Source organism: Chenopodium album, chromosome 27 (genome assembly GCF_948465745.1).
Source record: "Chenopodium album chromosome 27, dcCheAlbu1.1, whole genome shotgun sequence".
NCBI lineage: Eukaryota > Viridiplantae > Streptophyta > Magnoliopsida > Caryophyllales > Amaranthaceae > Chenopodium > Chenopodium album.
Genome location: NC_137860.1, coordinates 27,475,802 through 27,490,258, shown reverse-complemented (window position 1 = coordinate 27,490,258; position 14,457 = coordinate 27,475,802). Strand labels below are relative to the sequence as shown.

Below are 14,457 nucleotides of genomic sequence, written 5' to 3'. Positions count from 1 at the left end.
ACTATGTATAAGGTATGTTGGGGACGGAGCAACAGATAAACACAATATCGAAAGAATAATAAAATACGGAACAACAAAAGAACAACACACAATATTTTACATGGAAAACCCCTTCTCAATAAGGGGAAAAACCACGGTCCGGATCTGCACGGACGAAACAACTTCACTAGCAATAATTTCGGGAGTACAATGACCACCACTACAAATACAATATTAGATACAATGTATTTTAGAATAGTCTACACTAAGTACCCTTAACATTGGTACTTATACTAATCCTAAAATACCCCTCGCACTAATATTGTGTTTGCCTCTCGTCTGTTCCTCCCTCACTACTACAGCTATTGTACACTCCTTCACATGGAGATGCACTCATTATTTATACTCTCAATTGCTAGCTACTACATCTTACTTGCTCCACTTTGGTGGTGTATCTTCCCACAAACACACTTCAACACACACGGCACATCACATATATATATACACACATATATGTGCAAAGCTTCTCACATAAGCTTTCTACCACATGCCATCCTCCTTGGCTTCTTCAACACTCCTCACCAAGCTTCTCACGTACACAAGCAACCAAGTCAACACTTGTTAAGGGCTTGTTCCCCCACATTAGACATATTATGTCTAGAGTCGTACTTACCATTTAATGGCTTCAACCACATTGGACTTTAGTCCACAAATATCTTCCAATGCAACCGTCCAAATGCAATATGCATTCATTCTTCTTCATTTTTTTTTCATTTTCTTTTTCTTTCTTACAACTACAAATATTATTACTACAATAATAATATTACTTAACTCTGATTTGGGGAGAATAACCCAACAAGGTATAGTTTGAAACTGTGTTTATCTTAATAAATAAGTACACTAGTAGATTGTACTCGCAATTTACTATGTCCATATGTTTAATTTCCGCTTTCATTGTTATGAAACTCCCATTTCTTTTATTCTGCTGTAAAAATTACCTTGCCCTGGTTTAAATTTGAGGGTAATTCTGTTGATTTTTAAGTTATAAATGCAGTTTACACAAGAACTTAAGAAGACAGTGAACTTCCAGTTGTTAGTTAAGACGTTAAGTAACCAGGTGCTTTACAATACATGTAACATTTCTAAAGGGTACAACTCTGTGAAAGAAGTAAATGAGTGAATTGCATACAATTAAAATTTAAGCAGACTTGTAGGTAACAAGTGCCAAAGTTTATGACATGTAACACAAATCTTGAGACTCGGTATCCTGAATAAAATCTTTCTCATGTGCTACTCTTGTAATGGATTTTCAGCTTTGGAATCAAGACATGAACAAATACTGATTACATAGAATGAGAGATAGTTCAAGTGGTTAGAGCCCCTCCTAGCTGATCGAAACAAGTGCTATCAATCTATCAGCCTGTCTATCACGTCATGTGTTACAGTTGATAAAAAAAATTAAGTGAACTGAACTTTCAAAGCTGAATATTTTTCGTATGCAGATTTTGGTGATCATTCCGCGTATATAAAACTATGTCAAAGCGTAGTATATTAAAAATAAAATGCACTGGCTTGATAACAATGTTTTGTAAAGAAAAACCAGTCAAAACTTGAAAAGATCATATCACATTGTTATGTAAAGGAAAGGAAACCAAGTCAAAAACAATACATTTTCATGTTGCAAATAATCTGATCTGATCCCATCAGTGCAGATTGAAATGGAAAAAGAAGAGGAAGAAAGCACAGATTTGCTTGACGAATGCTGGGAGATGATCTTTGGTCGTCTTGAGCATGAAAGAGACCAAGAATCAATCAGTTTAGTCTGCAAGAGATTCCTGTCAATCACCAATTCCTTAAAAGTTAGCATAAAAATACCAGAAAGTACAACAATCTCAACCATCTCTAGGCTGGTGCAACGATTCCCCAACCTTAAGCAGATACAGTTCAGTGACTTCAGAGAAGACCTGAATGAAGCTGTTGTTGCAATTGCACGATCAGGGTTGGACTTGGAAGAGCTGTTGGATATGGCACATGACCGGTATCAGCGAGCAGTTTGGTTAGAGGAGCTGGGTTCAAACATGAAGAATCTGAAAGTATTGAGGTTTGCAGGTGGAGAGGGAGATGCTGATCTTGTCAGAATAGCAGACTCGTTCCCTCAGCTCGAGGAACTGCATCTCAGGGACCGTTATAGGAATGATAATGGTAAAATCATTGTTGCGACTGATAAAGGGATGGATTATATGTCATTGAAGCTCAAGAGATTACGCAAGATAGTGCTTTCGGATAAATTATATGGTATTTCAGATAAGTCCCTTATTTCTCTGTCAAAAAACTGTCCATTACTAGAGCAAATTGAAGTTAGTGTTAGTGGTTTGACAGCAAAAGGAATTTCATTCTTTGTTAACAATAGCCATAATTTGAATTCATTATACCTATCTGCACATTTTAAAATTGAATCATTCGGCGTCAAAGGCTCTACTGATTTAACCAACTTACAATCTCTCATGTTAGCAAATGTTGAAGTATCGGATGAGTTTCTCGTTTCTATAATAGAAGCGCGAATTCCTATTGCTTGCTTATTTCTAGAAGATTGTGAAGGGTACACGTTTAGTGGGATCTCAAGGCTCCTAAAACACTTATCTCAATCTCTAAAATCTTTAGCCTTGGTGAGTGTTGAATTCCTCACAAATGAGCATATGGAGTACTTGTCCTCTTTTCTCGAAAACCTGACATCAATTAAGCTCCATAGTTGTTCCAATCTGTCTGATTCAGCTTTTGTTATGATTACACAAAGATGCCCTCGTCTATGCCATTTTGCAATGACTAATTCAAGCATCGGAAGAGAAGAAAACATTTATGATGGCCTAATGAAGAAGAATCGTGCAATAAAGTACTTGGACCTATCATTACATAAAAAGTTTAGCCCTACAGCTCTGAAAAGGCTTCTTAACATATGTCCCGAAGTAGAGAAGCTCAAACTAAGTTTTTGTTTCTTACCCCGTGATGAACTGAATGTTCCTGTTATCTTTGAGTGCAACTTGCACTCAAGGATATCGTGCAACTGGAGCCTTGTAAAATTGGATTTGACTATGTCTGATTGTGTGGAAGATTACGAAATAGACATGGAGTTAGAGTTCTCAGTGTTAGAGGAGTTGATCGTGAGTTATTCAGGGATAAATGATAAATTGCTTACAAAGTTAGGGAAGATCAGCCCTAGAATGATTCACCTGGATCTGGAGGGTTGCAAGAGTGTGACAGAAAAAGGAGTAAAGGAAGTGGTGAAATCGTGTAAACGACTGAGATACTTGAACATAGGTTATTGTGATAAACTGGATATCAACATAATAGCATGGATACTGACAAACAGATCATCACTAAAAAAACTGGTCTCATCAACATCATTTGATCACACATACCAAGACTACGATAACCTGAAACTCTTCCTGCAGCAAGGCTGTCTTGTCCTCAAGGGTATAAACTACTTTAAACTCGATGACCTGTTTAGTACCATGTATGAGGTATAGTTTGAAATTGTGTGTATTGTGATAAATTTTACACTAGTAGATTATTATCGTAATTTACTATGTCCAAATGTTTAATTTCCCGCTTTCATGATCAAAACATGTATGAAACTCCCATTTCATTATTCTGCTATAAAAATTACCTTGCCCTGGCTTAAATTTGAGGGTAATTCTGTTAGTTTTTAAGTTAGAAATGTAGTTTACTCAAGAAATTAACAAGACAGGAAACTTCCACTTGGTAGTTAAGTAACCAGGTGCATGCTTTACAATTCATGTAACATTTACAAGGCCTACAACTCTGTGAAAGAACTAAAATGAGAGAATTGCAGACAAGTGCTAAAGTTTATGGCATCATTGGCATGTAATGCAGATCTTGAGTCTCAGTATCCTGAATATAATCTGTCTCATGTGCTGCTCTTGTAGTGATTTTCAGCTTTGGATTCTAGACATGAACAAATATTTTCGCGCTTCATGTTAGTATTCTATCCAAATTTAAATTACCCTGATATATAGTAGACTTACAGTTGACTTTGAATGAATTGGTGGCTTTGGTGCTGTTGTCTGCAAGGTTCTTGGCATGTTCGGTTGAACTGTTCTAAGATGTCATTATTCATTAGTGATTACGGAGTAGGTGTCTCAAGAGCGGACTATTCCCCTGTGTTATGGAAAATACCAGTGTTTCTGATTATCGATATTTGGATTCTAACTGGTTCATTCTTCATTCTCCATTCTCTTATGCAAGAATGATGTCCACCCACTTTATGCATTTGTCTGTTCTGTCTTCTAATAATTTAGATTCGCTTATGTCAAGATAACCCCTTCTCAACGATAGGCGAAATCTTTGTGACCACTTTGTGCTGGGCTTAATGCACTGTTGGTGTCAAGAACAATTGGAATGTGCTTCATGAGAGGCAAGGATATAGGTTGGAATTGGAAGTATATGACTATATGTTACTCATGCATTTAATCATCTTTTAGGAACCAATAATGCTTTCTTGAACATGATGTTGCTTGTGTGTTACTGATTGCTGCTTCTGTTTTATTTTTATCTTTTGCCAAAATATGAGTAAAATGCTTCCAAAAAAAAAAAAAAAAAAAAAAAAAGGAAAAAACATATAAAGTGAGGCAAATGTCTGTAGAAAATCTAAACTGTTTTGTTAGATTATATTTTGCTTCTAATATGATGCCTCATATATTTCTCCCTTGTTCTGTACCTTGAAAAAGAGGCACAAATTCACGTTACAAGTTCGAAAGATCTATAAGAACTTGGGGAGATCAGATGGCAAAACAAATTGGACTGATACACCATAAAAGCAGAGACATCAAGGGTAAATCTATAATTTTTTACAGCTATAGATCTCTACCTAATTACAGGAAATCCGAGTATAACTCATCCATCCTCGCATTCCAAGCTTGTCTTTATTTTCCCAAGTATGCATGCTATAACTGAGCTAACTGGCTCTACGGATTCCACTGTGAGCTTCGCTGCAGGAGAGCTATTTGTGACTACTTGTAAAGCTATTGTGAGCAAAGACCCTCCTTCGGAGCTTCTCTCTTCTTGCCTAGAAGTGAGCACGAGGGGTCTTGACTCCGATCCATCTGGAAGGATTGAAAATCCAGAAGGCAAAACCGCTACATTGCCAGAGTCACAGCCTGTCATGACTGACTGCAGGCCTGAGATTTCCACAGGGGCATAGACCACCATAGATTCATAAGCATTTGTGCTGCTATCTTGGAGTACCCAGTTCGCGTTTTCCTTAGACTTCATTGTCTGACATCAAAATGCAGAGGATAGTGTCACATATATACAAAGTTCTGATATTATACCACACAGAAAATTAGAGTTACCTGAACGCTCACTGAATTGCCTCGATCCTGCCCTTTTGCTAAGTTTGCAATTGATTGTACTTGACCTCCGTTTGCCATTACATCCCACTGCATGAAATGCAATAATATTTCAGGACATTAATCGCGAAATTTTGGACAACAAATGTTGTATAGAGCGTTGAACCTCATGCCGGCGTGAGTCATCTCTTAAGAAGTCAAATAGAACACTGGGAGATACAGGAAGCCACACAGATGAGACAGCACACAGGATGACTCCAATGGGCTCACAGGGATCGTTCAAGTTCTTTCGTGATGATACTCTAACATCTTCCCCTGTTTTAGTTGTGATCTTGGTCCATGAGTTGCAAGTGGATGCTCCTAGTGCTCGGCAGAAGGTCCATGTCATTCTCTGTGCTAACTTTAGTATGCTCTTCCTCCCTGCTAATGTGCCAACACCTACAACCAGATAATGATAGATATTACTCTGCTTGCCATAATATTTGAAAATATTTCTAATTTTAGAAAGATAAATTCTTATGTACCACTTGAATCCTTGGTAGGAACATTAGTAGCCATGAAGAAAACCAGGCGTTCGCATTGAAGTTGCAGGGTAGCCATCCAATGCTTAGCACCAAAGGCAAGACCACTGTTAACTATGGTTCTGTACAAGGAGTGGACTGCACTCTTTTGGCATTCCACATGTTCTACCCAGGTAACCTAATAATCAAATTAACACATTAGTAAACTTGTGTTTTGTATAAATAGTTTGGACTATCAAAATTTTTTGAAACTAAGCATCTTTTGTATGTATGTGCACCTTGCAATGGCCATTAGATTTATCTTCTATGATGCATCCAGAAGGCCGTTTTCTACACTTTATTAGTGAAGCATCAATGTTATCTTCTAGATTGTCTATGGACACATCAACAATCGCCCACTGATCCGGACTCAGTTGTTTGCAACATCGCACAAAGTACACCTCTCTTGTGGGAACCATTGGTGTCAACATTTGCAACTCAGCATACATCTGCATAGAATGTACTAAAATAAGCTATTTTGTCTAAAACAATGTAGTGAAACCTTGCACAGAATATAATTACATGATTCTGCTTTGTTCTTTTAACCTTGAAAAGAATAGTATAATGAGTTGGTTTATATAAAGGCTAACAAGTTCCAAGTTCAGAAAAGGGCCAATATGTTCAAATATTTCATACAAGAATACTAGTTCCAATAAGGGCTAATACTTTCAGATAAGGATCGGCATAGATGAAGCCTAGACCCCCATATGCCCATATTCAACCTCGTGATACTTAAATTCAGCAAGACACTACGGCATCTAAGTCTAAATACAACAAGGTTCCAACTTCACAAATAACTTCTGTACATTTGACGAAGTCCAAGAGTGCAATCATGAGTCATCCTATATACTTAGTACTACCAACAACTGGTGCAAGTGTGCAACATGAAAATATTGTTTGATTGATATATCCAACATTACTTCAAGAGTAATTTTGCAAAAGCTAATTTCATATACTGAACAAAATGCTCTTGACTTGTTTGTTAACATCAATTATAGCTAAAATGTCAAATAAAAGGTCTTTTTGACATTAAGTTGGGTGGTAGTGATGAGAAAAAGGTTGAATCTGTTAAATTAGGGATTATTCTATGTGAGAATGATTATGTTTTTGTTGCATCCTACTTTTAGAAAAAAAGAGCACCTGAAATTTCCTCAACTACACTAAGGAGCCAAAAAATCGTACGTCCTAATCATTCGAATCACAATGCAAATTATAGTCAATGTTTAATAATGATGACTACTTACCAACTGAACTGCACCATCTCTATTGAGACCTTCACCATTGCAGATGACATCCACCAAAGCCGCCTTGGAAATCAAGCATGGGAATATCTCCTTCCATTGATTCTACGGAAAAAAAAAAAGAACATATTCATTAAGAATCGGTATCCTCTACAATAACTAGATGGTCTAGACTTCTAGTACACAAGTAACGAACACTAACAAAAGAAAACCAAATTGTTAATTTAAGTCTAGAGAGTTCATGCTAATATATAAGTTATCGTACCACATCCATGAAGCTTTGAACTAGTCTAGGAAGATCCACGAAAACAACTCTACTTTCCCTGGAGGCCTCTATCGATCTCCTAGGCTTTGCACCATCACTTGAGTTCTCGACAGAGAACTCTTTGGTATACTCATCATAGTTTAGTATTTCTCGGTCAGTCTCCACACTTTTCAACCATAATGGCTCCCCTGAAGTCGCCATCTTTTTCAGTTCTTCCAATGATTTATTTACAACATCCATGATTTTTGACTTGTCAATGCCAAAGACCCCAGTGTACAAATCTAAGGAGCTTCTACTATCTTGATCATTTGAAGTCGAACATGAAGCTGTTGGAGAGACTCTTCCTGGTGGGTATTTGCCCACCACTGCTCGAAGTTTCTCAACCTACATAACATGAAAGAGATAGAATTAAGCTTGTTTTGTTTAATTATAGAGCGAGTGAAAAGGTTTTAAGTGAAATATTATACCTCAGCTTTAAGTCTAGCATTTTCGAGTTTCAGCTGCTGCTGATCATCAGCTGTTGCAGTATTCTCTCTACTAATGGTAGCAAATCCACAGTTGGGGCAAGAAGATTTATGTGTGTTATCTCTCAAGGACCTGTTCTCCTCTTTTAGCTTTTCTAGCTCCGTTTTCAGTAAGGAATTTTCATGGCGCTCTTGTATAGCCTGATACATAAGAAGCATGGATGCAGTGTAACGTTACATACTTACATGTGTGTGTTACACGTTCCGTTCAAAATTAATAGTCATGTATGTCATCAAAGGTAAAGACAATGTAACAATTGTTTTAGTTGGATGGGTTATATTCATTAAGTAAAGATTACCTTAATTTGAGTTCGACGATTTTGAAACCAGAATTTGACTTGCCTAGGATGGAGGCCTAATTGTTTGCTAAGTTGTTGCCTTTGCTTCTCATCTGGATGTGGTGACTCTTTAAACAACCTGCATTGTTGTTTGTGCAATAATTATATGCAATGTCAAATACAACTTCAAGTAATTTGATGCAACAAAATAAATTGGAGTAAAACATTATTCTTTTGCTAAATTTAAGGGCCATTTGTATCAACTACTCCATGTCAGCTACAAAAGTGTAATTTGAATAAATAAATTGTTTTCATCTACTGATAAGTTGCAAGTGCAACCAATTTAAACATTTATAGAGTAAATTTAACCTTGAAAAATTCAAATCGGAACACCTTATTTAAAGTAGAGTAGTCTAGTAACATGATTCTTATCATAGTTGCTTGTTATGTATTGGGGAGCAAAATCGAATGGGAGTTGAAGTTGATGATATAATAATCACGGATCTACAAGTTAATTTGATGATTAGTGCAATTTGTTACATTATTTAGGTTTTGGGAGGACCTATGCAATCATAAGATGGATGTAAAGATTTGTGGGACTGGGCTAACTTGAGACACCAAAATTAGGAAAAAAGTTTGAGGTATAATAATGAGTGCACTTTAAACAATATTATCATAATTTTCACACTAAAAAGGTTGTCTGATCAATGGGACTTATGTGCAAGATGAAATTAATAAGAAAAAAAAAATTATAAAAACTCGGAAAAATATATAACCTAATTAGTTTAGAGAGCCACAAGGGCCGGAAGTGAGAATCGATCCTAGGATCTCTATAAATCAGAAAGGAAGTTCTAATCACTTGAGCTATCTCTCACTCTCAGATAGCATTATAGCCCTTATCAATGCTTTCATTAAAAATAATAATACTCCGTATATAAAAGGATGTGAAATTTTATTTGACATAAATATTACGATTACTTACTAAAGATATTATTCCCTCCGTACCATTTTAATAGGCTGGATTTTTTTTTTTTTTAATGTCCCAAAATAATACTCGTAACGCTTTTCTCAACAATTGTATTAATAAATCAATGGTAATTATGATAATTCAAAGTAAATCCCTGAAAATGATCCAGAACTAAATGTGACCTATTCAAGTACTGATAACTCGTGTAAAGCATTCAAATTCTACTGTAATAAACAGTATAGTACTCAATTGATAATGATAGTTTGATAAATTAGACTCTAATTAAAAATAAATTATTAAACCTTTTGGTAGATTAGACATTCGACTGGTATATCTGCCCAATTAATTACTGTGGTACAGCAAAAATTTAATTTCAATAGTTGTTTCTTTTTGAAAAAAAAAAAAATTTGGGCCACAATCAAAGACTAGCTAAAGTTAGATACTGGGTAAACTTTAAAATAGAATTAAGTAAAAACTTTAATCCGTATAATTTAAAATTATGACATACCCATATCGAAGAGTATTATCAAAATAATGTATACAAAAAAAAAAAAAAAAAATACATGTATATACTTCGTAATATATTTTCTAAATTAGTACAGTATAAATATCACAAGTAAAAATCGTACTACGCAATTAAAAAGATTAAGGCCTAGTTGAGTGCACATTATTTTCATTATTAAGAAAAATAAGTTCATATAAAGGTTAATAAGTTCAGTTATCTTCCCGAATATGCTAAGCATTAAGAAACATTGATTCTCCCCAATGAATTATTTCATTCCTGAATCATTCTGATGTGTACATAAGATGCAACATGATCATAAACAATTGTTAGAATCTAGATTCCGAGGAAATAGCTTTTCACGAGTGGAAGAATAAAGAGCTACCAGACAACAAAGATAAATAAAAGGTCAATAAACAAAGTGCAAGTAGAAATTTTCCAATAATCCAATTATAACTTCGACTTTTCTTTCCTTTTGTACTTCAAAATTATGAAGTACTTGAGAAATTTCCTTGATCTTTTTTTTTTTTTTTTTTTTTTTTTTTTTGACAACAGCAAAACCCTAAATTAATCATAAACTAAAGTACACACTAGAACATTAGGGGTAGAACCATATAACAACTTTCTATAATAATTTCCTTGATCGTAGTTGCATAATAATTCAATACAATAACTAACTTATAATTAAAGTTAGCTAGTGAATTACCTAATTAGCACGCAATTAGTAATTAGCTACTAGCTAGCTAGAGGCTAATCACTAGCTTAATCAAGAGTTAGAGACAAAGCATGAACGTGTACGTTTTTTAATTTGGACCACTTTTTTGTTCTTTTTTCATTCTATATTAAAAACACGTTTTTAGATAGAGAAGATCATTACAAAAATCATAATATTATTAGAAGGAAAAAATAAATTATTTATTGTTTCTTAATTACAATAAATTTAGGAGTATGTAGCTCCATTTCTTTCATGAAAATATTATTAATAAATTGAAGGTATTGAATTGAATAAAGGAAATATAAGGCTTTTTTTTATGCATTGAAGCTATAAGAACATTATGAAGAATATACTTTGTACTATTATTGTAAAAAGCTATTCATCTTGAAACAATGTTTGCCAAAATTTAATGGTGTTAAACTATATAAGAGTAAAGAGAATATTCAATTAGTGAAGTACTTTCGGATTAAATAAATTGGCTTAAAAACAAGTTAATATGTTATTGAATTTAATAGTGTTAAACTGTTGTGTCAAAAAAAAAAAAAAAAAAAAAAAAAGAGTGTTAAACTGTGAATTGAAATTCACTCCTTACTCCTACAATGCAATAAATTCCCAATATTTAGAAATTAAAACGTACGGAGTACCATATAGTACTTTAGAATAGATAGAAAATGTACTATTGGAGTATTACACTATATAATTATGTTATATACGGAGTAATAATTAATGATTATGATGAAAAAGAGTAACGTATCAACTTATTTTCTTTCCTATGGGTATAGAGAGAAGAGTCACAATGACAAATAATATTAATGTGATTTAATCTCATATTTTGAGTACTATATGCAGATATTTTAATCGATAATAGTGGTAGTTAGGAATTACATAAAAAGAGTATCATGATTCATGTTATACTACATTACTCCGTAACATTTTAATGTTTAATGTTTCTAACAAATGAACTTACTTCCAAAGGTTAGGTAAGGGGGAATAGCATTTAATTTATTGCCAAATAAAATTATTTTGAGGATATAAATTACAAAACGTGGAAAAAAATTAGGCATTACACCATTAAATTTGATGAGGAAAGGAAAAGGCTATTATGTGGGGTAGATATATATTACTGTAGTACTTATTAATTAAAGCCAACGAAAAACATTAACTACTTACTTTTTAGCAATTAATTGTGTTTTGATAAAATCTTTCATCATTATTGTTGTTATTATTTTTTTCTTGAAGGACTTATTATTTTTATTATTATTGTTAATTATTATTATTATTGAGCAGGGGCGGATCTAGGGGGGGTTCAAGGGGGTTCATTGAACCCACAGATTTTTCGGAAAAAAATTATAAGTTTTAATTTATTTTTTTTGAAAAAAAAAAAAGAAAAAAAAGGGTTAAAACTAATTTATGTGAGATATATAATCAAATGTCAAAGCCTAGCACATTGGTAAGGGAGTGATTGTTAAAGCATTGAACCTCCTCCTTAGGTCCTGGGTTCGAATCTTGCTGCCCTCATTTTATGTTTTTTTTTTTTTTTTTTTTTTTTTTTTTTTTTTTTTTGATATTTTAATTTTTTCCGAGTTCTTCCGTTCTTTGTGAGTTTGTGAGACCTCTTATTCCTCTACTCCTCTTAATTCTTAAATCTTTATTTAATGGTTAATCTCATTTTATGTTTTTATTTTTTTTTTGTAATTTTTTTTCGAGTTCTTCCGTTCTTCGTGAGTTTGTGAGACCTCTTATTCCTCTACTCCACTTAATTCTTAAATCTTTATTTAGTGGTTGATTTTATTAAAATGAGTGATAATTAGTTAATTACATACTGATTTTTTTAATTGGTTTTGATATATTGTTGAATACTTGAATTGTTCACAAAATGAATTGTAGAAACTTAGAATTTAAAATTTTTACTTGGTCTTTTAATTGATAATTAGAAGAAGTTTACATTGTTAAATTTGTGTTTATTGGGGGCTTGAGATTTTTTATTTTTATTTTTATGTGTAATATTGATTTTTTGCAATAGAAGTATAGATTTATAGAAGTAGTAATGTATTAGCACGCTTTCAAACTATGAAAATTTGTAATTAAAAAAAATGAACTTATGTATTGAATATTTAGTTAATATATGATCATCATTCTTTTTAAAATTCCGAACCCACAGTTCGGAATTCCTGGATACGCCACTGTTATTGAGTACGATTAGTCATTTCTCAACAAGTATTCACGAGAGCAAGATCAAATCAAAGATTAAAAAAGGTAGATTTTGCAGATTTTATTTTCAACACGAACATAAAAACGTCACCGGCCATGCACAGACTTACCTTAATAAATATTACGTCACTTTCACCCAACCCACCCCTCCTCGGAAAAGACAACAACGATTAACTTACTAATTAAGCGATACAACTCTCTCACAATCCTCGACCCCAAAACACGAAGAAAAAGGAAATAATTTTAACTGGGTACGGCGCATACTTTTTAACTTAATAATTGTATTAGCCGTACAAGTCTCTCACAATCCTCATTAGGGTGGAGAACTATATTAATCGACCTGATGAACATATCATACTAGATGTAACTTTCTCACAATCGTCGAAATTGATTTAAAAGGATAAAGAAAAGATATTATGAATTTTATTGAGTTTATATGTTATACGAGTTTTTATGATGATTTATGTTAGCTAACCTCAAATCATTTTAGGATTAAGGTTTTGTTATTGCTGTATTGAGTGTATACTTCGGTTTTTATTAACAATTTGTAGTGTAAACGGTTGCACTAGATATTTTATAGTTAACGACCTCCCCTAGTCAACTCGACCTCACTATTTAACAAAATTAAAAACAATAGTAGTGGTCGATCAATATAAATTTAATTATTAATTACCATAACCAAAAAAAACAATTAAAGGAGAATGAATGAACATACGCTTCCATTTCACGAATTTGTTCAGTAGTATGACGATGATATTTCTTCCTCTTCTTTTTCTTCCCTTTATCATCACCACCACCACCACCGTCGTCGTCATCGTCGTCGTCATTAGCATTAATCATAAAATCATCCTCCGACCTCGAACGAGCGGGGCCGGAGTTCTCACTACTAATCTCAACCGTATCTTCTCGCCTTCCGCCACCGCTCCCTTCTTCACCCTCCTCCACTTCCGCACTCTTCGCTTTAGCCGTAGCATCCTCTGCGCCACGGAAAATCCCAGCCTTACATCAACAGAATAAATAATATCAGAACAAAAACGTGTCAAGTAATAATACCTATATATAACTAATAATAATTTGATAATTGAAATGAAAAAAAAAGAGAGGATTATCATGATAATTACAAGGGAAAGAGAGAGAGCAGGGGAAGAGAAGAAGTCTTTAGGGAATTGGGAATTTGGGGGATTGTTAGACATATCGACGCCCATTTGCGACAAAGATGAAGAAATAATAAGCTATTTTTATTATTAATGAAGGTTTTACTAGTATTTATTTGGTGATGAAATTTGGAGAGAGAGAGAGAAAGAAGAGAGGACGTGCAGATGAAAGGGGGAAGTGGGGTCGGGTAGAGTTAAGGATATAAAAACAAAAGAAGGTTTTTAGAGAGAGAAAATGAGAGAGAGAGAGAGAATGTGGGCTGGTAGAGGTTGACTGGTAGCAATTGAGGGAGCAAGCTTTGGGATTTTAGATGAGAGAGAGAATGTGGAAGAAGGGTTGGATTTTGAGTTTATGATGTGCTAATTGTAATTTCTTTGGAGAGATTGGATATGATTATGGTATGTGTGGTAATTTGTCAAACCACCAATTATTTACACTTAAATGTGACTTATGTATATAGTCCATCCTACATTTGGGCATGGGATGGGATGGAAAATGGCGTGATTCAAGCGGAATTTAGACCTAAGATGTAAGAGGCACTCGTGGGTTAACTATGAATATTATTTCAAAATTTGACATGATAACAATGAGTCTGCCTATATGTTGTTGCATATTTTTTTGATAAATTTGTAAAACAAACTGTATAAAAATTATAAAGAGTCTGCTGATACATGTGATTGGATATATCATGACA

General features: G+C 33.9%; 2 protein-coding genes across 2 annotated transcripts; one reads left to right on the top strand and one right to left on the bottom strand.

The window, feature by feature from the left end:
* Positions 1-3: 3 nt before the first annotated feature.
* Positions 4-4,247, top strand: LOC145619912 (uncharacterized). Its single transcript, XM_081674593.1, has 5 exons — positions 4-12; positions 1,034-1,147; positions 1,692-3,497; positions 3,871-3,973; positions 4,069-4,247. The coding sequence occupies exons 1-5, from the start codon at positions 4-6 to the stop codon at positions 4,245-4,247; spliced, it is 2,211 nt and encodes a 736-aa protein (XP_081530719.1).
* A 374-nt stretch (positions 4,248-4,621) lies between these two features.
* Positions 4,622-14,025, bottom strand: LOC145620530 (homeobox-leucine zipper protein GLABRA 2-like). Its single transcript, XM_081675218.1, has 11 exons — positions 13,730-14,025; positions 13,324-13,607; positions 8,235-8,352; positions 7,879-8,076; positions 7,412-7,795; positions 7,150-7,251; positions 6,145-6,354; positions 5,870-6,044; positions 5,512-5,783; positions 5,349-5,435; positions 4,622-5,271 (listed from the first exon to the last, which is right to left on the bottom strand). Exons 1-11 carry the CDS (start codon positions 13,811-13,813, stop codon positions 4,891-4,893), a joined length of 2,295 nt encoding a protein of 764 aa, XP_081531344.1. The 5' UTR covers positions 13,814-14,025; the 3' UTR covers positions 4,622-4,890.
* Positions 14,026-14,457: the final 432 nt, after the last annotated feature.